The 27,111-nt window shown below is 41.7% G+C and overlaps 1 protein-coding gene and 1 long non-coding RNA gene across 2 annotated transcripts in view; one reads left to right on the plus strand and one right to left on the minus strand.

Annotated features, from left to right (window-relative positions):
- Positions 1 to 995: 995 nt before the first annotated feature.
- LOC310893271 overlaps positions 996 to 27,111 on the plus strand; it is a 36,583-nt gene continuing 10,467 nt past the window's right edge. Inside the window, exon 1 of the long non-coding RNA XR_014578858.1 lies at positions 996 to 1,356. This is a non-coding gene — a long non-coding RNA (uncharacterized lncRNA). The remainder of the gene's footprint in view (positions 1,357 to 27,111) is intronic.
- MYLK4 (myosin light chain kinase family member 4) overlaps positions 14,567 to 27,111 on the minus strand; it is a 32,257-nt gene continuing 19,712 nt past the window's right edge. Inside the window, exons 9-14 of the mRNA XM_083821956.1 lie at positions 25,916 to 25,986; positions 25,060 to 25,188; positions 24,376 to 24,528; positions 23,931 to 24,003; positions 22,232 to 22,307; positions 14,567 to 19,965 (exon numbers count right to left, since the gene is read on the minus strand). Of these exons, the coding sequence (XP_083678082.1) occupies positions 22,260 to 22,307; positions 23,931 to 24,003; positions 24,376 to 24,528; positions 25,060 to 25,188; positions 25,916 to 25,986 (474 nt within the window). The 3' untranslated portion in view covers positions 14,567 to 19,965; positions 22,232 to 22,259. The remainder of the gene's footprint in view (positions 19,966 to 22,231; positions 22,308 to 23,930; positions 24,004 to 24,375; positions 24,529 to 25,059; positions 25,189 to 25,915; positions 25,987 to 27,111) is intronic.

Consider the following 27,111-nt stretch of genomic DNA (forward strand, 5'->3'; position numbering starts at 1 on the left):
GGTTTGAAAGGACCATAGTGATCACTCTGCCATGGGCAGGGACACCTCCCACCAGACCAGGCTGCCCAAAGCCCCATCCAGCCTGGCCTTGAGCACCTCCAGGGATGGGGCATCCACAGCTTCTCTGGGCAGCCTGTGCCAGTGCCTCACCACCCTCACAGTAAAGGATTCATCTAATCTAAGTCTACCCTCTTCTAGTTTAAAGCTAATAGGTCATGGAATCATAGAACTGTAGAATATCCGAGTTGGAAGGGACCCAGAAGGATCATCGAGTCCAACTCCTGGTCCATCTCCTTCTTGTGCTGGGGGCCCAGAGCTGAGCGCAGGTCTCCAGGTGGGGTCTCACAAGAGCAGAGCAGAGGGGGACAATCACCTCCCTCGACCTGCTGGCCACGCTGCTTTTGGTGCAGCCCAGGATACGGTTGGCTTTCTGGGCTGCAAGTGCACATTGTCAGCTTATGCTGAGCTTCTCATCAACCAACAGCCCCAGGTCCTTCTAAGGGCTGTTCTAACCTATTCTCCACCCAGCCTGTATTTGTGCTTGGGATTGCCCTAGCCCAGGTGCAAGACCTTGCAGTTGGCCTTGTTGAACCTCACAAGGTTCGCACAGGCCCACCTCTCAGGCCTGACCAGGTCCCTCTGGATGGCATCCCTGCACTCCGGCGTGTTGACTGCACCACACGGCTTGGTGTTTCCTGCAACAGAACCACAAACATCACCAACAGAATTTCAACATTCATGCAAAAAGACCAAAGTGCACCTTCAATGGTATCTGCAACCAGAGGATGTGACAGAAAACAGACTGCAGAATTTGACTTATTATTAATAATGTCTCAGAAGCCAGTGAGAGCTTAGCATGATTTTATTTTATTTTAGATCCAACAGTGAAGCTAGGGCAAAATATCTTTTTCTTTAAAAATCAATAAATTTAATTCCATACTTATTTCAGTTTCCAGAATATGGAGGTATGTCTTACTCTTTAGAGAATAGTTCAGCTGCCCACATTTTTAGAAATGCGCCTTTTACTGTCACCCCAGTCCATTAAGTAGCAGTTTTCAGGCAGAGGGAGCACCATAAAATACAACATTCTGTTCTGCTAAATACTTTGGCAATTATCTCAGACCTAAAAGCAGTGTTGGCTTAGAACTTTGGTTGTAGACCACTCTCTATTGCTTCTGTGCATAGAAACATAATTTGCTCTCTTCCCTTGATAAATAGTTTTCTGTATTTTTGTCCCCTTGGATTTTAACCTCTTGTATGGAGTTAGCAGAAACGACTGAGGAAGGAACATTTCTTAAGAGCTTCTTATGTGACAGACTGGGAAAGTAAGCATTCACATGCTGCCAAGACTGGAAGGTAAGGAGAGAAAGGGCATGTTTTGGGCAGGATGGGGATATTTTGTGGTAAACTGTCATACTAATCTGAGGTATTTTAGCCCAGAGAACTACAGCTGCTGTCAAAGAGAAAAGCTCTTCATTTCTGCTGATCTCGCAGCTTTGGATAACGTGTATATTTGCTGTTGCCAGTAAAACAAAGGGTTCTTCCAGAGGGCACTGCTGATCTAGAGGGCAAAGTTATATATATAATATTTTTTGGTATACCATGATATGTTGGTCCTAAGGGAACTCAAGCATCCAGGAAAACTGAAGTTAGAAACGTGGGTGGAAGCTTTACAGCCCACAGATATTTCTAAATCCAAACGACATCCTGAGGAAGTGAGTCTGGAGAGGGACTTTCTCATGCTGCGCTCTTTCCCAGCTATTAACAGCATTATGTGCTTCACAGCACCGTTCGTGCAACAGAAATGCAGTCACTTATCAGAGATGAAGGCTATTTAATCTACTAAGGAATTCAGCCTTTGGATTAATGCATGGTATGCTGCTGATACTCCCTCTCCAAACATAATGTATTGCAGCCATAAATGGTGAAATTAGGCATGACAAATTGAGACTTGCAGTCTAACTGCCTCCCAGATGGGTTTGGGTTTTGCATAGCCACCCACACTGAAAAGTGTGTCCTCAGCCCCTCAGCCATTTTAGGCGCAGTTGGAGCAGTCGTAGCTTTACGGAAAATGGCTATTTGCTACAGGTACTGGTTAAATCTGGGCACTTGTAATTGGATATGTAAATGCATAAGGAAGACACTTTTGTGGTGTACTGAACACAATTTTTAAGCATTTAGTTCCTGAAATTTTGAGGCAAGTATATGTCATGAGCAATTGGGCAGCTCAAAATACACGATAATTAGCTAGATGGAGTTGTCTACACTTCCTTCATTTGACTCTTAGATTTCTTTGGGTTCTTCTTTCTTTATACCACCCTCCTCTGTCCAAATGACAACATCTTTGTCTTTGTTCCAGATATCCTAAACCCAATGCCAGTTATGATTTCTGTACATTACTCTCATTTCTTTTCCCACCACGGACACAAATTAATAGTTGAAAGAAACAAAATGAGAGAAAAAGCCAAAATAGCGGCTGCAGCAGAGTAAGTGGTGAAACATATATACTGTTTAAAAAAAAAAAAAAAAGTTGGAAATGCTTTTTAGCATATTTGAGTCTGCAAAGGACTGAACTGCTGGGGAAGTCACAGCTTTATGATCTGAGAGCAGCTCTGTCATGGGATACCTCCTAGTGAAGATGTAACATCTCTGTGCACACACACATATACAAACACCCCCAAAACACATCTAGTATTACCTGGCATTGTAGAGATATCATAGGTAGAGTGTATTTTACCTAAAAGTTTTGGAATGATTTCACACAGCAGTTTCTTTGAATTTATGGCACCATTATAGCACAGAATTATTTCTATTTTACAGATGAAGAGAATCCGAGTCAATAGGGCTGGTGAATTAAGGACAGGTTAGAAGAAAAGGCTTAGGCAAATAGAGACAAATATAGAAAGGTATTCAGAAAGCTAAAGAAAAGCTGGATATTTTTTTGAACCTAGATAATATCTAACTATCATAATTCCCTACTGATAGCTTCATCAAAAAGGCTAAATAATTAAGAAACATGGAAAATAAACTGTTCTTCCCTCATTTTAAAGATCTCCAAAGCTGAGAAGAAGCCTCTTGGAAAGGGGTGGGCAGATGCTCATACTGGTACATGTGCAGCATGATTAAGAGTTTTTCAGTATTTATATCTTTCACAACAGGGATGCATTTTCAAAGAAAGAAGCACGAACTACTAGCAAATGACTTAGTGGCCTGTACAAATAAATAAATAAATAAATAAATCAGAAACTCTTAGGAGAAAATTACAGATTTAAATTTTTTTTTTTGAACAATGTCTTGCCATTACAAATCCTATATTACATGCCACTCACATCACCGCTACAGATTTCAAATTGTTCTGAGCATTTATTATGTATATTTTCAAAGACTATCTGGTACATTAACCATTTACTTTCCTTTAGTGGCATCAATATCCTTGTTATTGGAGTCTTTCTCAATCTTCCTGTTATGCTATGGTAACATCTGCTGGTGGAAAAGTCTCTATTACAGTAAATGACCTTCAAATATCCAAGCAACTTCTAGAGTTAGTTTATCAAGCTGCTTAAAAAAACTAGTTCTAGGAAACACTTTTAGGTGGTGTCAATTTCAAAAAGAAATTCATTAGGATCATAGAAACAAACAAGAGCGGAGGAAGGTCAGCATGTTCCAGCAGAGGAGAAGAATTTATTTCCCAAGTCTCCAACTTACAATAATATGCAGGGTTCCAGAGATTTTTCTGATCAAGTATTAAAATTCCTTCTCTCTAAAATGTGCTGCTTGCAAATGTTTGCATTTTGTACAGGAGCAAGGCCAGAGAACTGGTAGCTGGTGTGGTATGATAGTACTGGAGTTGGGTAAGGGAAATAAAATGAATTTATATCGTGACATCTGATTTTCTCTCTCAGTTAAAAATACGCTATCCTAGACAGGGACATTCAAAGAAAAATGAATGAACAAATAAATAAACAGGTTATGTTTGTAGGTACCCCAGTATGAAATCCAGATTTCTCAGACCTAAAATTCAGAGGTCTGTCTGAATTAGGACAGAAAGGATCAGACACAGGTACATTAGACTGTGTAAAAACAGAAGGAGAAGGAAGCTTCCTTCAGCAGATCCTATGCCAATAAACGAGTATACTGGCCGGAACACAGGAACAAATCTGTCCAGGGAAGGGATATCTGTAACTGGTTATTACACAGTCCCCTGAACCTTTGTTGGACGCAGGGCAGCTGGGCTGGAGAATGGCCTCACTGACTTGCCTTTTCTCAGGCTTTTCTGGCAGCAAGGCTGATGTGTCTTCAAAGGGCTCATTCACACTTCAGCACCTGTGACACTCAAGATGATAAAGAATATTTCCTTTCTCCCCCTCCCGATTAGATACTCCATGTCCATGATGTATTTTGTAGTAAATTATTTCTCAGTCCCCCTGCAAGCTTTGAAAGAGATTGAAAAAGAAGGAAAATAATGTTCTATGCTGCAGAAATGGCAATGGAAACAGCTTTCTTATGTGCCCGGGGGCTCAGCTTATAAAGACTGATTTGGTGCTATCTCCCAGTTTTGTGTGGGGGTGTTTTTTTTTAAAGGAGAGGTGAAGTGGGGGGAGCAGCTCGACAAACTTACCTGAGTTTTCTTTATTTCAAGCATTTCTTGTCAGGACTTACTGAGAAAAAAAAAAAAAGAAAAAAGAAAAAAAAAAAGAAAGAAAAAAATATTTAAAGAGCAAAAGCAGGAAAGGGCCATTTGGCTTATCTTGTTCACTTCCTGAAATCCAAACAAACTTTCAGAAAAGTCTGTATCACACCCTATCCATTCACCCTGTTTCCCTGCACTGAGGATGGGAGAGTCTAGACAAATCTCGGCTTTGGGAAGCCTTTGGAACTTTTTCTGAAAATAAGTTCCAAATATTTTGCATGCAAAGGCTTTGAACATATTGGAGAACACTAGCTGGGAGGTTTTTTTTTCTTTTTGTTTTATTTATTTGTTTTCACTCTAGGCACCGTTGCCAAGAGCGCAGGAGAGATGGGCTGGGAGGTCTGCACCAGCGAGCAATGACTCGCATGACGCGGTTTGGGTGACTTTGCTGGGATACCACTTGCCAGTAGTGACTCAGCCAGCACCACCCGAGGTCCAGCCGCAGCTGGATGTGACAGCCCAAGGGACCCTTCCACGCCTCAGGCGAGCTCCTGCCTTTATACCTCTTGCTCCAGGTGCAGCGGCCTGGTTTTCCAGCCTCTGCCGACCAGGCCTTCCTCTGGCTGTGCCCTGCGGCTCCTTGCTCCCTGTGAAGTTCAGCAGCACGGCTCCTCTTTACGAAGGCAGCTTTCTGGACCCGAGGAGACGTGGGTGTGAGAAGCTGCAGCCCCTTCCTGGTTCCCATGCCTGGTTTGCAACGAGTGGAAGCCAGGGCTACAGCCACATACAGGCACTGCACCCACATAAGGTGTCCAAAAAACTTTGTGTGTCTGGGCTTTGGTTTCTGCTGAACCAGGGTGTGTTTTAACTGGTGCCCGACATTTTCTAGACAGGCGAAAATCTGATTCTTCTTGCAAGTCAGATTAAACAAAAAAAGAAAGAAGAGCAGTGATGCAGATATCCACTGCAATACAGAAGGGAGGAACTTCCTCAGAGCTTACGCCCACCTCCTTTCCATGCTCACTCTGTTGGCCTTCTGCTATGGTGCTGGCTAATAAGTGTATTTTTTTCTTCTCTTGAATCCCATCCTTCACAAATATTCTGTTCTTTCTCATGTGTCCTGATGGAAGAAATGCTCTAGAAATGAGCCCATCTGTCTGGACATCCCAGGAAACACGTCTGTTAATTTTCTGGCATAAAATTGAAGCAGCCAGTGCAGCCTCTTCAGTCTGTGGAGATGTAATTGACAATTCACTGAGATAAGGGATGAAAGTTGGGAACCTTCATCGTAGACTGAACTTCTTAATGTCTTAAGCCTTTCTTGTGAGAACTATAGAATGGGCATGTTCAATCCTAGCTGTTTAAAGTGCTTTATCTAGTCAACCTATTTGCTTAAAAGCAACAAAATTATATATGAGGCTTTCAGAACACTTTTACTACTTGTGTAAACTTCTAAAATTTATTTTAAAAAGTTGGAAAATCCAAATGTTGTATAGCATTTTTGACCAGCTCAGTTGACCATAGAGCAACTAACAACCTTAGGAATGCTGTCAGGAAAAAAATATGGGACGATGCTTCTGAGATAAAATGAAGGATTTAAGAAAAAAATGCCACCAGAAAGATGACATGAAGGAAGTTTTGACTGGTTTCCTGTTAATATGAAAATCAACCCTCATAACACTGGTGTGAGCTCCTGAAGTAGCCCAGTTCCTTCGTTTATCTTATTTAGCAGTGGCTGAATGACTTTGGGAAAAAGCTAACTCACATGCTTTCCTGGAATACAGGTTGAGATTTGGGAAAGTGTGGGAAATTTGTGTAAACGCTTTTCACACACCACAGCACAACTTACATTTAGAACTGGAAGAGAAAAGAGTGGAACCGGGTGGTGAATTGGATTTTGGTGGTTCTATGTTTCTCATATATCCAAAATCAAGGCATTCTGGGGAATTCATAAGGAATCTCTATCTCCAGTGAAACTAGGACCAATTTCTAGTTTGGCCATGCACAGTAACAAATTTGGCTAATCTCCTGTAAGTTTGGATTAAACTGTTAATAAATTAAGCCTAAGCAGCAGCCAAATTTCACAACTTGCAGCTAAAATCTGTAGTTGATTGAAAAACCCTGTAGCCTGAAAGAAAAAGGAATTTTGTGCCAGTTTTATGTTGTTCCTTGGACCGGCACTCAACTGTCTCCTCATGAGAGGCTCGTGAAAACCCAGGGCCCTCCCATGACCTGCCCCGTGCCAGGAGCACGGACCCCCTGGTCCCCTCCCATGGCCCCTCTCCTGGCTCACACATGGCCACTTTTTGCATTAGCAAGCTATAGGGCCCAAGTGGACTATGCCTCATTGCATAAAGAGGAAGACAAATCCAAGGCACTCAGCCAGTTTGTACGGATTAAAGGGCATAAATAGTCATGGAAATGCCTGGAACTTAAATGATTCCTAAGAAGGGGGGAAAAAAAAAAAGGCCCCAGTCCATCCTGTAAATGGCAGCATGAGCATAATATCTCAAATGTGTGGTCCTCCTGTTTAAATAGAGAACTTTTGTTGAGTGAAAAATATGGGAGATATTTTTCATAGATTACATCTTGTAATATATATTCATGACAGGAACAGAGATAGGACTATAAAACAGAGCACTCCGGTACAAATTGTGGTCTCCAAAAAAACACATCCCAAAGTATTGCACCCTTCCACCTACCTGGCCAACAGCCCCTTTGGATGCACTACCTTCTGAATTTCCTTCATCTGGTAACAGGTGGTGGGGCAGGGAAATCTCACTGAATACCAGAGAGATGAAGCTGACTTTTGAGAGTTAAAAAAAAGGGGGGAGATGTAGAGAAGGGACAAAAACAGCTTTTGAAGGGTGGCAGAGGCAATTTGCCCCTCTGTATACTGCCACTTTTAATCTTTGAGCCAATTCTGTTGCACATTTATGACCAAGAAAAAAGGTCAAGCTGGCAGAGCCTTAAATTTGGGGTAAAGGGAGGCACTGGTGTTGTGGTTTGCTGTTTACTTTGGTTTCTTTGTTGAGAGGTGTTTTTTTTTTTCTTTCTTTTTTTTTTTCCTTTTTCCTCCTAGTCTGAGCTACAGTGATCCATCCATCTCTAAATGTTGACACTTTAACCCAATACAAATCCCCCTGCCTAGCTTTCTGTCTTTTCCATTTTCAGTTCAGATTTCCCTCGTGGACTTGCAATTCACTCTCAGGTCATTAATATCCTTTGCTGGCAAATCCTTCTCGATGTATGAAGTAATAGCGCCTGCCGACGACTGATCTTCCCTCACCTATTACTTCCAATAAGAAATGCAACCTCAGCTGCCTTTTGACATTTCCAGCTCCTATATTTCTACCCCTATCGTTCGTAGTTGCACAATGGCCACTTTACCTCAGTTATCAAGGCTCTTTATTTTTGCCCACTCTCTGCTGACGTTTGCCTGTAACCTCACTTTTCTGGAGGGGTGGCAGACAGGAGGCAAGGTGGACTCAGGCTGCTGAGCATGGGCTTTTCTAACTATCCAGGATGTGGCGCAAGCCAAGAAAGTTCCCCAGCGCTCTGAAGAAATAAGGACGGGGCGGAAAAAAAAAGAAGCAGCAAGCAAGTCTCAAAACCAATTTAGGCAGAATGAATGGGTCTTTGTTCTCTAGGGCAGGGTTTGCATTTATATTTGCTGTGTTAGCCACGGTCATGATTTAATTGCACATCTTAATGACTTTTGGTGTTTCCCTTAAAGAGCCAGAAGCTGGAATCAAGGGATTCCAGAAGGCTCTCTGCATTCATTCAGAGCAAAAGGTAAACCTTTATTTTTGCAACAAAGAGGAAGAAAATTCTCCCCAAAAGACTCCAAAACCCAAAGGAAAATAAAAAGAAATTGACTTATATTTTATTATTTTTTTAAGAAGTCTCAGCATCTTTAAGCCACTCTCAGGATTTTGGAAGGTGTTGAAGCTTTGATGCTCAAAATTAACAGTGCTGCCTTTACATGGAGTATGCTACTACTCAGGAGTTTGCTCAAGAAATTAAGGCCTCCCTCCATCTGCTTTGCCAGCACTTTTGGTCTGTTCCTTATTCCTTTGGTTCAGGTGGTAGCAGAGAGAGAAGATGCTGCCCATCTCACTGTGGCTGTCTTTCGAGATTGCCCATCGCTCGTGCCTTTGCTGGTTAGGCACCCTGTGATACCTGAACATGAAAGTTGGTGTCAGCACATGCTATACAGCGTGGAGCTTTTCCCATTTAAATGCAAACGCAAGAACACAGGGTTGGGGTTGGCAGAAGAATCAGGCCAGTGTTTGACCTCTCACTGTGCTGGGGTGAGACCCTTCCCCACAAACCAACACAACCGATGGGCCCCATCCCTGTCTATCCAAATCACCGGTAACATTGCCTTGCCTTCAGAGGTGCTCACCACGGCAGGAAGCAGAGCGCGAGTGGGATTGTGTCCTCCACCTTCTGCTGCCTGATTTTGCCTATTTGTAACAAACTATTTTCTGTAGCCTTCTCCCCTCCTTTACCCATTTTATCCTCAGGATGACTAATAGATTTGTCAATGTCTAGCTGAGCTGCTGGGCTCACATTCATGTCCCCACTTAATCGCCCACTTTTTTCAGGTGACCTAGCCACATTCCCTGCCTGTGTCAGGGACTTGTGCAGGCAGCAGGAGCTGCAGCTGGGATAAGCACCAGAGGCTGGAGCTGAAGCTCTTCCACAGAACGTGCTCGCTGGTCCACCAGCCTGCAGCCAAGCTGGCTGTGGACATGAGAAGCTTCATCCCACCCCTGGCTGTTCATCATCTTCCCTCTGCCAGAGCTGCACTTGTGAGTGTTTATTAGCTGCTCTCTGTCAGCATGAACTGGGTTAGCAATGATCTACTGCCTGAGCTCTGTTTTCGCTTGGGAAAGGCTGGGGAGCACTCACAGAAGTGGTGAAGCAGCACACCTGGGTGGCAGGGGCTTGCTGGTGGTAGTGGTGGGTGGTGGCCAGCAGCTGGGAATGCAGCTTGTTTAGACAGGAGAGCAGCGTGTGAGCAGGGCTGGAATGGGAGCAGACTCTGGCCAAGCCACTTTGCACCTCTGTTCTCTTTACAAGCTTGCTTGTCTGCTCGGACTGCAAACTGTGCGGGTGAGGGACTCTCTCAGTCATGAGATGGAAAAGCAAAATGATCTCAGAGCAGGACCCCTGGACATTATCATGCTATGGCAGTAGTAGTAAAGGTGCAAAGCAATTAAGCAATGAAGCAAATGAATTTGTTCTCATTTCTTCTCCAACTTCCATTCAAACATTCTGCTAAACTTTCAAAAGTACTTTTTCCTCACTGGCAAATGTAATACTGCTAGATTTCCTCACTCCTACTAGCATCAATATCGTGAGCTTACAGTGAGCCAGTTTTCCGATTTTTCTTAAGCCTGGATTACTTCCTAGCTCACTGCCATACTTGCTGTGGATATTTTCCTTCCCTTGACCCCCACAAACAGAGCCTTTCTTTATTTATGCAACATTTCCATAACAAGTCTTCACTGTTGATGCCACTTGTTTCTTTGGAATTTAAGCTTTGATCGAGAGGGTATATAGCTCCAGCCACCAGGGACTGGGGTGAAAACCCTTGGACTGACCTGAGACACTGCTGTCATATGGGTTCTGCACCTGGCACACGGAGAGAAGGCAGGGTCACTTGTGGAAAAACAGCATTTATTTTCGGGAGCCCAGGAACTGCCACCTGCACACTGACGTTGTTAGCCAAGTGCCAAAGGAATGCAGGCCTGCTCAAGGACTGGGAACTTGTGTCCTGGCAAGTGGTGAAAGCCAGGCACTGGGAACTTGCAGGTCTTTGCTGTAAGTTATTGACCTGATGACCACCAGCAAGGCTAATGGCAACCAGGAGCATGGAAATGGGCAGATGGGGAATGAATACGAAGGACCCCATTCTTCTATTACACCTGACACTGAGGTGACAGATAATGGCATGCCGTGTTGTATTACGGTGTCTGCAGTTTAAGAATGGCATCAGAAAGCAAACGTATGCATATGAAAGAGATACATGAAAATGGTGAAAAAGGGAAAGAGAATTATCTTAAAGAAAAGGTAATGAATGGGCTTGGTCAGTCTAGAAGCACATAAGTGAGGGGAAGATGCTTGCTAGTAGGGATTTGTTCAACCTGGCAAATGTAGGGCAAGACCCAAAGGCTGAAAGGTGAACAAAAGCAGAAGACGTAAGATGTATTTTTTTAAATGTGCTAAAAAAAAAAAAGTTTAAAAAGCAATTGCGTGAGCATTTATGCCATTTTATGTATTGAACAGCAGACATGGCCATCACAGAAGTCTTCTCAGATCATATAATTTCTGTTTCTACTTCAGTTATGTTTGTTTAGCTTTTATAGAAACAGAGGAAGAGATAACACATGGAACTTGAGACCTCTTTTCTTGTCCTTTTCCTCAGGACAACCATAGGATTTCTGTGCACAGAGTGAAGACAGAATAGGTGTTTTACTACGTAAAGAACCAGCCCTAGTTGTTGCCTAATGCTCTCACATCCCATTCAAGCCAGTAGAAGAGTGGTCGTCATCTCACTCAATGGATTTAATATCTGATAGGATCTCTCTCTCGATGTACAAACCATATGGTGGAGAGCTCTCTGTTTATGAGAGGGGTGTGCACGTTTCTTCATGCTTTTCTACTTATGTCAGCAGATTTATATGCAAATCCTAAATCAGATCTGTCTGCTGTTCCTGTTCTGCAGAGGAGCTAAGGTAGCGCTGTGGCTAAAGTGAGAGTGGTATGAAACAGCAGTAAGCAAAAAGCTCTCCTGGCTCCTCCATTTGTTCCCCACATTTGCCTTGGCCAGTCTCCGTGTTGCACAAACCCTCTGATCCCTTTCTGGTATCGTACCTCAGGCACTTCCCTACGTCCTTCTACGTCATGTAAATACAGGCTAAAACCTGTATTTTGTGCAGTGCCTGAAAAAAGTGTTCTATCAGTTGGAGGGGTTTGAAAGGCCACCCATCTCCGCATGGAGGGGCTGGCGAGGCGGTCCCTTAGTGGGACTTGGGGGTGCCACAGCACTGCGCACCCCAGCCAGCGTGGGCAGGTCTGGATACAGCTTGACTTTCCAAGGCAGCCCCTCAAGAAAGAGATTGGAGGGACCGTTTTATTGACTAAGAAACAACAATGCTGACCTCTCGCGGCCACAGCAGCCGTTTGCAGCAAGGTGTCTCAAGCGGCATCCTTGCTCAGCATCAGCTGCAGGGCTCTGCCTGGGGCTGCCTGGCCCTAGGGGTTGTACCAGCTCTTCGCCTCTTGAGACGCTCCCCATGGGGACATCACCTTCTCATTGCTCTCAGCTCCACCCCAGTGGTGCTGGCTGGCTGCTGATTTTGGCCACAGCTCAGGAAGGCATCCACGGTCAGGATCCATCTCGCTGATATGCCGGGAAATCAAGCTAGCTGCACGCTTGCACACTGAACAGTGACCAGACTGAAGGACAGTGACCATAACACATTTCAGTGAGGAAAGACCCTGCCATGTATTTCTAAGCCATCTCCAGCCTCTGAGCCCACACAGTCCAAAATGGAATTGGTATAGTTAAGGAATTTGCTCTGCTGCAAGTGAGTTGTCTTGGTATCTTCTCTGCGGACTCACTTTTGCTTCTGAAGGACCGAGATCACCCTTGAACATCATTTGCCATGACCTGTTTTCAGTGGTCAGATGTCGCACCTACATATGTTATGGAGATAGCCAAAGAAGAGGTTATGAAACCATGACTGGACACCTAAAGCAAAGAGGGGAGGTGCATTTAAGTTAGCTGGTGAGGGGTGGGTGAGTCTGGAAAAGGACAAGGTTCACTTCCCTTCCTCTTTCTGATCTGGATAAGAATCAGTTATGCCCTGAAGATTGCTTCACATCTGATTTTTGGTGGCAGTGAGCATGTTCCTCGTGTACCCAGTGGGGACGGGTGCAGGTCGGGAGGCTTTGGGCTGGGCAGCTCAGCACCTGAGGATAAAATAGGAGCACAGCAGAGGCAGGAGCAGCACTGAGGGGAAGACAGTCCACATGCTCCCTGGTTCACACCAGCGCTATTTGGCTTGCGTTTATTTCCTTATAACTGCTTGCGGTATTCAAGGGCGGAAAGTAACCTGCTTCTGATCTTAGGATGTCAAAGGTTGTTTCTGTGTGATTTTTTACATGACTGTATGCACTGCACTGGCTGCCAGGGCTTCCACTGGTTTGTTTCCTGATCTAAAGAGGGAGAGAAGCACTCTGCACGTCCAGCCCTGAGATAACATCACCTGGAGCTGTGAGCACTGGGTCCTCGTGTCCTCACCTCTCACCAAAGTCACCGAGAGCCGAGGGACCCACAACTCCCTGAGTACATGATGGATTAGCTCCCAAATGAATACCTGCCATGGGCAAGAAAAGTGCGTCACCCTTGGTGAAGTGATCTTTTTTTTTTTTTTTTTTCCCCCTTCCCTTCTCTTTGGATGAGGAGTCTTCAAGAGAGGAATTTGGAAATCTCCAGTCCCTTTCCAAAACCTTTCATTAAAACAGCCCATAAAAGCAGTCTCTGGAAACTTTAGGAGGCCTTTAAGAAAAAAAAATAAATAAAAAAAATTAAAATTAAAATTCGTTTTTATTGAACAAATGGGCAGGACTGAAAATATTCAGAAAATTAAAATTAATTTGAAAATAATTAAAACTAAGAGAAGCTTAGTGTATGTTTCCAAGTCCTGGGTAATATTAAAGTAGCATTAAAAAATTGCAAAAGAAATTTACTGTGAGCAGGTGTTTGAAATAATTGGGGGAGAAAAAGGGTTGACTATTAATTAATGAAGAATTATGAATGTCCCTTGTTGGACTTTTTTCCTGTAGTCAACATATTTTTAACCACATGCACCTAGCGAACACATTTTAAAAGTGTGGAGTTGCTTTACAGACACATATAGGGAGCCGAGTGTTATTTTATCCACATTATTTTATTTTTGCCAGTGGCATGTATTTAGCAGGAGCTGTTGAGATGACTGAGGTACTATGGCAAAGTCTTCCTCATCAGCTATAAAGCCCAGATGCTAATATTTTCAAGGAAAAAAAAAATCCTACATGAGGGTTAAAGGCATTTAAAACTAAAAAAAAAACAGTGACTGGCTTCAGAAAAGCAAATGAAGAGCAAACATGGGTGCAGCACCTCAATAAGTCCAAATAACACCATGTCACAGATAACATTAAGGACTGTTAGAAGACTTTTTCAGGAGAAAGGGAAGACAGAGCCTTTGTGCAAAGGCTACACAGCCCGCTGACTTGGAAGAGCAACCTCTCATCTCCTTGCATAGGACACACACCGAGAAAGAGGCTACCCAGCAGAGCTCTGTTGAAAGGATCGCTGGTCTCAGGGCTGCATTGAGCTGGTGCTAAGAGGCAGCATCTGCATGTTCTACACTCAGCTCTCAGAAAATTGTTTCCTGGGCTCTTTGCTCCCTCCAGCCCCAGGATCTACCAGCTGGGTTGTGCTGGCTTTGCTCTGTGTTGGCAAGGATTGTGGCGCTCCCCCGGGGATGGGGGTAACTTTTTGGTCAATTTAACTTATAGATTAACCAGGGGGTGTCCTGTTGCATGCTTCGATCTTATACCTGGAAAGCTTGGAATTAAGTGTGACTTCTACTGTAAGAAATCAAAGCCGGTCCTCAGGTCCTCAAGCATTGTAAATGTCTCAAGTGTTGCAACCAGAGTTGTGCATAAACCATGGAGGAAAAGTGCTGCCCACTGAATATAGCCCAGTGCCAATGAGAGGTTGCTTCCTGCTTTCTTATCCTATAACATTTTTCTACTTTCCTTGCTTTTTTTTTTTTTAATTAGAAAGTCCAATCTGAGATTAATTTAACACTGCAGGAAACATTCCTTTTGATTTCAGGTTGTTTTATTAGTTGGTGATCTCCTACATGGGTTAAGTATGTTCCTCAGACAGCAATACTGAATAACTAGCCAACAGTCCAAAGTGTAACTATTTAGGGATAAAAGACTGGCACCAGCTGCATTGAATGAATGAGCACTAGAAATATCAGCAATTTCTTCTTTCCTCTCCACTGATCTGATCTGAGGATGTGCAGCAAGATTTCATCCAAGGGTACGCCAAGCCCTAGTGATTTGCAGAGAGAGCAGTGGCTTTGCTACAAGGGGTGAGTAGAAACTGTAAGCCTGAGCAGACCTTTGGCTTAGGTATCTGCATTTGTTTCAATGGAAATTACTCTTCCTTTATGTACCTAGAGACCTTCATAGCTAGTACCTGGCAAAAAGTCACTGTTTCTTTCTATTGCTTACTAGCATAAATGACAGGCACATTAAATACAATAAACAAAAACGATGGAGTAAACAAAATCAGCATTTATTCCTGTCATCTGTTTACAAGGTTGCTTTATGTTTTTCATGAAAGAACACGTACGGGAGATATATGAGTTAATCTACAAAACCAGATGTGCAACGAAAATGATATGGTACATGAAAATCCACATGCTTTGTGATTTAGTTCTCATATGCCTGTTGTCTAAGAGAAGTTGCTGTGGGGTACACAAACATTAGTTCTGCCACACCAAAATGTGATTGCTAACTCTACTGACAGAGCTAAACAACATATTTACAAAGCATTATATCTACCAGTCTTCATCTAATACTTGAAACAGGTAGTTAGTTGTTCAGCTATTAAGCCTTCATGGAAGGTGAAAGAGTCTAATGTCCCTAAATGGATTCATGCAGTGTTTAGTTTTATTCACAGGAGACATGAGGACAAGTATATATCGGTGACACCGGAAGTAGTATGTGAAATTGCAGCATCCTCCTTGAAAGCAGGAAGGAGTTTGGAGCATTGGTGCTCATTCATCACCACTGCAGTCTTGACACTAAGCAGAATTACAATCCTTATCCCATATTAAGACACCACAAGCTAAGAAATGCTCTGCTTACTGGTGAGGCCAGGGGGAGGGGATGGGAAGTTTTCAGATCCCCATCAGTGGAGAAAAGCAGAACACTTGCTGGCAGGGGCCATTTTGCTGAAAAAGGCTGCCAGTAATTTGTAATGTCAGCACTGAACTGAAGATCTAAAGTATCTTGACTCTTACTACAGCAATTTAACCACTGCAGAAAAATATATCTTCACTGAACTACTTCAACTGCTAAAAAAGTAAGGTTCTTTTTATTTTAACTGCTGAAGACTAGGGCAAAGTAGGTTTTTAAAATTTATTTATATATATATATATTTTTTTTTTTTTGGTGAGGAGGGGAGATTAAACTGGGGTCTTGTGCTACTTGCATCTCAAAATGTGGACCAAGCATTTCCCTTATTTAATTCTGTGGAGCTGCACTGTTATTCCTGCTAGGAATCAAGTTATAGAAGAGTTTATCTTAGGTTTTAAGTTTTTTTTCAGCTTCTGACATTAGAGGAATATGGAAAAGAAATTAAAAAGTAGCTTCTGTTGTAATCTCCAGACCAGATTATCACAGATTGCCAGCTGCTTAGTCTATGAGGGTACTCAGGGGAGTGACCAGCTTCAGGTTTACACAAATATGGATATGATAGTATGGAAATATTTCTGTGGTAGAGGTTTTTACCCATTTCATAGCCTCCAGGTTGTTCAACACGTAAAGAGTTGGAAAGCCACTAGCATCCCACCTTGAATGAAACAAATTTGCATATAACTCTGATGATAATGTTAGACTACTCTAGTAAAACCTGAGCAAAACTCAGAGGTTTTATCTAGCTGGATCTCTCTGCTGTATCTATAGAATTAGGAATAACAGCATCCTAAATCTTTTAAGTGCCGGACAAATGAAGTTGAGCTTCCCTAAGTAAAGTTACCTCCAAGACCATGGGAGAACTTGGCAGTCAGAGAGTGTCTTCAGCTCCCCGTGAATTCCCACAGGTCATTCCTGCAGAAGGGTTGCTGTGTAATATAATTGTTAAAGCTGCCTGTGTGAACAGAAAGTTCTTTTCCTTTCTGCAGCCTAGCAGAGAGTCTGTATGCAAACTTGGGGTCAAGTCATCGCCCGGTATAAATCACTGTGTTCCAATGGTATGACCTCTAATTTTCATGTCTGGAAGAATACAATGGCATACACAGAACAAATACTTCATCTTGGCACTTTATCTCTTCTACCACAACTGATGTTTCCAGATCACTCTGTTCCCTTGTGATTCTTGCAGAACCTGCAGCCACCTCTGACTGTCTGTGGTTATAGAGCTGAATGGAGTAACTACAGCTAAAGTAAAGTGCCCTTCACACCTAAACCCGCTCTCAAGCACGGTAATTCACAGTTTCCAAATAAAGTCTCTAAAACCAATATGCAACAAAAATGAACAATAAGCAAACTCACATAGATGCAGTTGACTTATTAGAACTTAACCGACTTATTATTACCTAGTAGAAAATAAATAGTGATGTGTCAAAACAATAACTTAATATAGCAGTCTTTAGTTATTAGTCATTATAGAATATATTTAAGGAAAACTATCAACAACAAACTTAAACACACACAGAACAGCATGCTGCTCAAAGTGCGATGAGACAGAATTAGGAAGGCACTAAAAGGGAGCTGTGTCAAGTATTATTTAACTAAACTGCAACAGTCAGCAAAGATACAAACAAGCATCTCTGGAGACACTTTTCTCAGGCACACCACTATACATGGTAGTGATAATTATGCAGCAGTGTAATTCTTTTTACCCTTAATAGCACTTATGTTCGTAGTAATGCATATGCCTCCCTTTTGTCTCAGTGCTGCAAATCTAGTCTTTGGGGCAATAGCAAGAAGTACGCTTGGGATTTTTCCTCCTCAGCTGGATACCTGTAGTCCTGTGCTTGTGCCAGACATCAGTCACTGTAGACACTCGCGCAGTCAAACCCCCTCCAACTGTCTCATCCCTGCTTCACCCCTCGTTACAGGAGCAGTGGGGCACTTTACAGATGAGACTCAAGAATGTGACCATCATTATCCATGTTAGTGACAATGGAATTTAAATCCCTCGAAAATATTAGCACCCTGCCCAGTTGCACAAGCAAGGAAGTAGAGAGGTACCCTCTCCTTGACTCATGCCTTTTGAAAGGGCCTTCCCTCTCAAAGCAGGTGAAATATGTCCACCCTCCCTAGTAATTTATGTGTGTGTATTTCTGACAGAGAGCTGTACAGATGATCTCTGTGGCTGTGTGTAAGAGGCCACGTTCCCCAGTAGACTCCTGGAGTATCAGTGCCTGACTCAGTGCAACGCACCCTAACATGTGGCTGATCCTTATGGCACGAAGCTCTGCATCACAACTCAGCTGCACAGATCTACAAATGATAAATTCTCTTAGTTTAACTGATCAACAAACCAGATAAGACTATAGTCACACTGTTATTTTAGTATAGTTTTAGTATATTTAGTATAGTTACTAAGAGTCAAAATGACATGCAATTATTCATACTCATGTAAATGTCCACCACAGGAAAAACAAAACTCAAACCTACAATACTGGCACTGAAGTGCACGATGAGATCTAGTCATTCCAAAGTTAGCCTGCTGTATGTTAGTATGATCGTTGAGTTGTTTACTGCACAAAAAGCTAACTGTTCTGAAGGTAGTCAGATAGGAGTGGGAATTCCAGCCCTAACAGAAAGGTAGCTTCTCTGTTTATTTTGCACATGGAAACTTGAATGGTGGCTAAAAATAAGCAAACTAGTTTCTATCCTAAGGTCATATTCTGGTTTTCTTGCATTGAGGCTGCTCAAGAGCAACTTTCCCAAAGAGACTTCCATTTCTGCTAGTCAACATTTACTTCAGTTAAGACTACAGATAAGGATTTTGAGGTGGCAGTGCTCTACATGGTATCATAGTTACATGGTAAACCATTGTGTGATTGTAGTAATGGTTCTCATCTATTTGCAACAACTATTACAACACGTCAGTATTTCTTAGATTTCACAGCTGTAAAAAGCCCTGTTTGTTTACAGAAGCAGTCTCAATAGATCTACTACAATGGCGTTAAAGCATTGGATCAAACTGGCTCTAGAGAATGTCATGATGTGATGTCCCATTAATGGGCCCCTTTTATTTCATATATGAGTGCTATTCAGAAAGGACAAAGGTATGAAAACAATGCATTGGGTAGTGATGAATAATGCTGTTGAGTTTTGTCTTTATGTTGATCCCCTTTAATAAAAGACATAATTCAAATATAAACATGTATGAAATGTATAGATAAATATATAGATAATACTATGTTAATATGTAGTTTGATCAGAACTGGATTAATCAAAGAAAACCTAAAGGCACTGCGATACGTGAGCATCACGGAATAAAATACTTGCTATATTTTGCATGTATGTAGTTCTGAAACCAAGCAGTCAGAAAGCCATATACAGCAGGGAATAATTCTTATTATTTTAACCTCGCAGCCCAGGCAAGTAAGATTCAGATTCACTTAATGAAGAGCCATACTCAAACAATATCAGGTAAAGAATTCCGTTGTTTTGATTCCCATTTTTTCCTTACTTAAGAATCAGAAGGACTTGGTAGCAATATAAGAAATGAAAACTAGAAAAACAGAGGTTATAAGGAGCAGCTCTGAGTTACACTTGCATAGTGGAGAAAAGATCCTGCATGGATATGAGTGAATATTGCCTTGTTTTCTTTCTTGTTGAATGAATCCAAGTGTATTTAAAATGAACAGCAATTCATCAGGCTAAAAAAATCCTAAAATGTATCACGGTTGCAGCAAATTCACCTACCTGCAAGGAAAGCCTAATTTCTCACTTCCATTGGTAGTACATTATCATGGCTTTAACTTTCATTGAGCTAATCCTTAGCTCATTTTAGGATGACAGGAAAAACAAACTTCAAATCTACATAATGCAGCTTTAAATTGGCTCTTTGTTTGTTTGTTTGTTTGTTTTTCCTATGATTTGATTCCAGGGTCAAATCATTTTTGGCTACACATATAACACAGTGCCAATTTGCCTTCTGGCTGAGGAGAAACAGTCAATTTAACCTGATAATTTGAATCCTAACAAGCTTTGATAACTAAATGACCCTCATGAAGGCAAGTTAGAGAAAAGATTGTTGTGAAACCAAGCAAATGTAGCACTCCCAGACATGGAGAACATGGTGCTCTAGAAGAGACACCTTCCTCAAACTGGAGAAATACTTTCCTTCTTTTGAGAGCTGAATATAGAAGCAGCAGCTCAGCAATGCTGGGATTTATCCTGCAGCTAAAATGCTGTTGGTCCATTTAGTAAAAGACTCGGTCATGGCAGGGGGGTAAAGCACCAAGACTGCTGATATTTTCAAATCTCTTAGCAGCAGTAACCACACAGCAGCTTTTCTGCAAAACAAACAAAACAAGAATCCAGTTAATTCAGCAGTGTGCTTTTTTATTTGGTTACGCGTTCTAGGACAACCACATGGTGGTTTCTTTGTGCATAAGGAAAAGAAAGCAGTGCTGAAGCTTCTTGCTTACAAAGGGTTCTTGCAGCCACCTTATTAAAAGACACCTTAAAAAGACAAAGCTTCTTTATTAAGTGGAGAAAAGGTCCTGGAGGTCTCCCTTGAAATGTAGCTACTCTGCTTTTTTGCCACTCTTGTCATACAGATCCCAGCACGGAAAGGGAGGGTGTAAACCTCTCCATTTATTTGTGTTACCGCTGCAAGCATTTATGATGCCAGGCCTAAATCAGCTGGCACTTGAGTGTATTATTTTGGGTTAAATGTGGTAACCACACTACTTGCCTGATAAAAATAGCTAAAGGGATTCTTTAAAAACAAAGTAGTGCTATGACTTTAGATCCTCTCATTAAGTAAACTCAAACTCCAAATAGAAAAACACACACAGAGGAAATAACACTGCAAAAGCCAAAACCAGGTTTTCCTGCAGGTTAGATCATGGGTAAGTTATGACTTTACAAAACTATAAAAGGTTTATTTAAAAATAATTTTGACTACCATTGGACAGACAATTTATCTCAAAGATGATCTTGGTTACAATAGTAATCTGTGTAATACAGTGCTTCCTGGTTTAAAGCAGGAGAGTTTTCAGCATTTGGTTGCTGTGCAGACAGTAGCTTGAAACGGCAAACACAGATTAAACAACCAGGAAAATCTGTTTTGAAATCTGCTATGTAGAAGCGCACCAGTGATTGGACCAAAGCTTCGTGTAACATGTCCCCGCACCACCGAAGCTGGGATGAATGCTGAGGGTCACAGAGAGCTATTCATTCCCAGTGGATTCCCACTGCAGAAGGTGGTGCTGGGACTTTATGTATCAGGAAGTTATGTGGCTTCACAGGGCAAGCAGGAGATAAGAACAGAACCTTAGCCTTCACTGACCTCCAGTGTACCATGGAAAGGCAGCTTCACATACTTAAGAGAGCTCATTTAAAGATAAATAACTTGTGTGGGACTACACCACACTCATAAAATCTGTGCTAATCCTATGCTTAGTCAAAAATTTCAACCACTCACAATAACCTGTCTTTTTTAGATGTTTCTGGACAAAACCCGTTGCAAGTAAAACCCACCACATCTCCTGCCCTATCAAGCAGATGGTGGATGGTGACAGCACTAAAAACTTGCAGGCGGTGAGAAGTGGACCACTTTTATTTTGGTGTCCTGGTTGTTACGCATGATGCATGATTAAAAGGAAGTGGTTTTACAGTGTGTGTGTTCTCAGCTTTGTTCACATCTTTACCCTCCACTGAGTCTTGTCCAGAGATGCCCCCAGAACCTCTGAGTGGTTCCCATGGTCCTTCAAGAGAGGCCCCACCTCCTGTGGTAGTTTGTAAAAGGGGCTGTGGGAATTGGTGTGCTGGTTTATGGAGATGTTGCGCTGCCTGAGGTAGCCGGTTTTCGAAGTGGCTGAGTGAGCATGCTTTGGTCAAAGACCAGAGACACAACATGAGAGCAGACTTTGCCTCTTCCTGGCCACCCTGGGGGAAGCAGCCAAGCCAGCCTGAGAACCACGAATGAAGAGTTTGTTGATGAAAAGGCAAGGACAGGGAGCCAGAAAAAAAAAAAAAAAAAAAGGTCAGAGAGATGCTGTTGAGATTGTTCTGACCGCTACACACTGAAAGAGCAGAGAAGTGCCCTGTCAGAATCAGGTCCTCTAAAGTGTGGAGCAGCTTCTTTTAGGGGACACCTCACTTTTCTTTCAGTACAGTTACTGGAACTGCCCTAAGGGTCTGGCCCGGGCTTTTGCTAAAAAGTAATTACTTTTCATATTTCTAGCCCTTTAAAACCATACTCCTAACCACAGCATGAAAACCTGAAAGCTTTCAACACTGAGAAGTTATTGGGTGAAATCCTGCCCCATGAGAGTCAGGGGGAGCATAACCATTCCCTCTAAAATGGCCAGGGTTTGCAGCACATATGGCTTCGTATATATGAGGGGTTCTGTACATTGCTGTGACTTGGTATAAGTGATAGGGCCAGCTTACATTTTGAATGCATTCCAAACAACAGTGAGGATGGTAGTGGTGAATATATTTTGGCCTGTACAGTTAGGACTGTGCAAGGTTTTTGGCCTCCCACCGATCCCTTACACACAGGGGCTATGGTATTTATGTCTGAAGAAACACTCAGGACCCCATACAAACCTTCTGTTTGGCAGCTCTTTCAGAGAGATTATGGAGCCGAGGGTGCTTGGGACACACAGGTGCCTTTAGCCTTCTTCTAGTGAAAAACAAACAAACAAAAAAGATAGTGAAAGATAGTTGCCATTATTGGAGCATTAATTGAAGATCAGTCCCATCTTACCTCTAGTTAGGGTATTGGCAGAACACTGCAGCATCAGCATGTTTAGTGAAGCTAGTTTAGAAAGTGCAAGAGGTACAAACAGAAAAATACCAGAGGAGGAGCCACAAGGATGAAATGAGTTGCGAGGTTTCTATGAGGATAGGGTTTCCCCAGAAAAAAATTGCTGATAGGAAGCAGCGTACCAGCTGAGCAGCCTGTACCTTTGCAGCATTTAGAAAGCCAGCCTGTTCTCCAGGCTGCAGCAATCAGAGCTTCACTGGAGCCAAACTAAAGGGGTTGAATGCTACCCTATGAAATCCTCTACAGTAGGTGAAAAACTCTCTTATTTTTACTGTGTATGCTCATTTATAAATCTAATAATCTTATGGTCATTGTTATACTTGGAGATTATCAAGAAAATTAAGTTTCAATTAAAGTGATAACAATTTATTTGATTATTAGTATTTCCCATTTCATCCTATTTCTAGTTATCCTTACTTTGTTTAATAGGAATATCTATCAAGGATAGAGCTGTTAGGACACTACTCAGTCCATCCTCCCCAAAACTCACACCACCTTACAAGCAGAGCTACTATTGTTTTATTATCATTGCAATCTTTGATCTTATTTTAATAAAATTGTTGTATTAATTAGTAAGATGGTCTAACTCTTAATGCTGGCTGCAGTTCAAAAGGCACCTTGACATATAAGTCCTAGGTACTACAGCGGTCATTTTATTTAACATAGATGTGCTTTGCCTTGAAAGGAATAGTGAATATTGCACTCCAAACTGAAGACAAAAAAAAAAAAAAGGGACCTGCTTAAAATGATGATCCCCCTTGAACCACTAAACCACAGCATGGACTCAGTTAGATTCATCCAACAGCAAGGTCATCAACAGTCTGAATCTCCCATACTTACTGAGCACTTAAGAGAGAAATAATCAAAATGATTTAAAATCACACTGATTCTCCAACTCAGCCAAATTGATTTTTTTGGGTGAACAAACAATGGCTTTTTTTCTTCTGGCCACTAAGCTGACTATACTTAAGGGGCAAGAAGGTGCTAAAATAAAAAGATATGCACTGGCTGGGGTTCCAAGCCATACTGGGAAAAGTAACCCTTGGGAAGAGATAGGATGAAATCTAACAGCACTCATATGCAACTTCAGGACAGCCTGAAAGACTTTTCAAAGCAGTAAGCAGAATCATCCCCAGCTGAGAAACTCCTCATATTACCATATTTCAACATATGGTAATTCTGTGTTCATTATTTAAACAACCCCATTTTGCTAAGAAATGGATCCACTCAGCAACACACACCAGTTGCATGATGATATATGTCTTCCCAGCCATGCAAGAACTGATAAGCAAGTGTGAGCATGCAAATTATAACAGCTAAGTAAAAACAAAGGGACACACATGGCTCACAGTAGCAAGAAATACGTCAGAAGGGTGGACTCAAAAACAGATGAGAAAAATGTCAAAGCAAATAGTGATACTGCAACATGAGAAGGCAATAGCAGATCTACAATGCACAAGGATATTTAAATTTAGGGACCTGGAGTCTGCAGTGGAGCTTGTGGTCTGATAACCAGGGGTGTTTTAAGGCAGCAGTTGCACTTATTCTCCAGCTAAAGGAAAACCAGAATGCTAGTAAGTGTTTTTCCCAGAATATTACAATCCAACAATTATCTCCTACAGCTCTTGTGTTCTGCCATCATGCAATGCTGTTGTTTCAGGATGCTTTATGCCAGATGGCAGCTAACCCATGAAACCAATAACATGAAAACAAAAACTCATTCACGTAACTTCACAGTACTTTATGGTCATAATGAACATCAGTGAAGTGGCATTGTAATATTTTACATGGACATTAAAAACTTTGATAAGTCATGATAATTCTGCAGTTGGGCAGTATAAGTTATACATCTGTGGCATGATGGCATGGAACACAACAAAAAAAAAAAAAAAGAAAAAGACAAAAAGACACAGTGACTATATACCATTTTTCCTTGATGAGAAGCTTTGAGATGAAATCTTTGGCCTGATCAGAAACACCTCGAAATTCCTCATCTTCAAAATCCCAGCTGCAGGCCAGGATATTGTTGAGAGTCTCACTGTCATCATCACCCAAAAAGGGAGACAATCCACTGAGGCTAAAGTAAAAAGAAATATGTTAAATCCTTCTTTGCCCATTTCTGTACATAATCTCTGATGTGCCATCTATGATTGTTCTGTTACTCCTGGCCCACCTTGCAACTTGCTGTTGTCTAAGAAAGTTTCCGGACCATTCCCATTTTCTCTTTTACTTACATTTTTAAATAATCACCCTTCTTCCCCAACAAATCAAGCATTATTTTCTTTCATTAAATTCTTTCATGTTCCAGACCACTGTCTGCTCTTGTACACACCTACTGGCAGTTTATCAAGAGGTCTACATTATTCTGGAAGTGTAATGTCCAACTGCTCAAGAGAGATGCTTAATGGAACAAAGAAGAAAAGTTCATGGTGCTTGAAAAAGGGGGGGGGGGGGGGGGGGGATTCCTGAATATGGAATTTGGAAAGAGGCCTACATTTTCTATTCTGTCTACAAATTTTGTCAGTATTCCAGTATAACAATGTATTTGGTTGACTGACACACTTCAACCTAGAAACAGCTTACAAAGCAAAGACTGAATCCTACTTACAGCATGTAAGCAATGACTCCTACACTCCACATGTCTGTAGGAAAGGAGACAAACTCATAATTCACAACTTCAGGAGCAAGAAATTCTGGAGTCCCAAAGTTAACTCGAAGTTTTTCCCTGGGTTTATATCTAGGCAAAGGAAACATTAACAAAGAACATGAAATACAGCTCTAAAGTTATGTTGTAAGTTGTCCAGTTGGATTTCAGAAGCATACAGGACATTCAGGAGGAAATCAAGGACAGACAGAGGTACAAAGTAATAATAAATGTACACATATATATAAGAATAAAAAACGTTTGCAAGCTTTATATCATACTTCAGGACAAAAACAAATGGCAAAATAAAGGAAGAAATTCAGATTTCAAGGACTCCTCAGGGCAGCTGTTACCGTCCTTTTGAACCTTCCCTGTATCATAGGCCTGGAATTTTTAACCAGTAAATTCTTCACTGAGGTTATGGTATCTTCTTAAACTAGAAAGCGATATAGCATGGGTTATATTGTAAGAGCCTTTTATGGTTTCTTACAACTCTCTTTTGAAGAACCTCACAACACTGGTAGCAGGAGACCAGATGACAGGTACCAACAGTTTCAGCTGTTCCAATATACTTATGTGCATGCTCGGTCAGAATCAGACCTCTTTCAACCTTCCACCCAAAAAAGGCTTCAGAACAAAACTTTTTACTCAGCTTCAAACCTTCCATATTAGAAAATGTCCCTGGTAAAAAGAGCCATACTAAACTTGTCCCAGGAACAGTAGGAGACCATTATTGGTCAAATGTGTCATTGCAGAAACGTGATACTTTTTTTCATTGTTTCATAGTTCATTTACAACTAGCAAGAGCACATGCACTTACCTTCTTGCCAATCCAAAATCAATAATTTTTATTTGATTTGCAGCTCGGTTCACACACAGGATATTCTCTGGCTGCCAAGAGACACCAGAAAACACTTCAATGAGAAACAAGTATGACATATTGGGCTTTTAGCAAAGTGTAGTATGAAAAAACATCATACAAGCATCTTTTGCTTTCCTCCTTGGTCAGATTTCTCTGCATGGGTACCCCCCTGCTATCACATAGCAGTCGAGGTTGGGTGTTCTGTGCCTTGTAACTGCTGCGTCTCCTTTGCATTTCAATTTGACATAAGGCAGCAGTTCAGATAAAGAACTCATTAGGGGAAGTGGGACAGAGAACACAGACTTCCAAAGAAAGGTTTCAGGATGCTGGCACTGTGATTTTACAGACCTTATTAAGCTGACACTGGAATTTAAAAACAAAAACAAAACAACAACATATTTTACAATTATCTTTTAGCTTTACGTTTCCGAGTTCATGGATGTTGTGGCAGTAACTGTCTGATTGAACACTGGTATGTTAGCTAGTCACATCAACTTCACATTTTCATTAGCTATTATAGCAAAAGGTGGGATTCACAGGTTAAATCCCTCTGGATTTTCACATGGCCAAATGTAGTTCTTCATTCTCTGGCAAGAATCCACTGGCTTCCTAGAATTTGTCCAAATTCATACAGAAAGGACTGAGAATAGAATTTGGCCAATTGTCTTTGAAATGTAAATATCTAAAATAGAGTCTTGTATTCACTGCCAGAAGTTTTATAGCTACTCTGTCTTGTTGCTCTTTGAGTCCTCTTTGAAATAAAACAGCCCTCAGCACTTAAAACATTAGTTAACCTTTGTCACCATTACTAATTCTTTTTACACGTAGGACTTTTAAACACCATATGTCCATGGTTTCTGAGGTCCTGGATGACTATGGTCAGGATGGATTTCTTTCAATTTCAAGCTTTCTTCCTCAAACTCATGTGTCTGTGAGCAAACAAAACAGAAGGGAGAGGCCATAGCTGGGTAGCACACGAGAAGAGAGGTCTCTGGGAAGAATTTCTTGGATTATATATATGTCTTTATGTCAGCAGTTTGACCTCATATTTAAACTGTGCCACCTCCAAGAACATAATTAGCGTGTCCCAAAGAACTTTGTGAAATTCTGCTTGACAGGTTTCTAGTTATCAGTATGTTTATAATCAAAGAGAA

Source organism: Anser anser (assembly GCF_964211835.1).
Source record: "Anser anser genome assembly, chromosome: 2".
Taxonomy (NCBI): Eukaryota; Metazoa; Chordata; class Aves; order Anseriformes; family Anatidae; genus Anser; species Anser anser.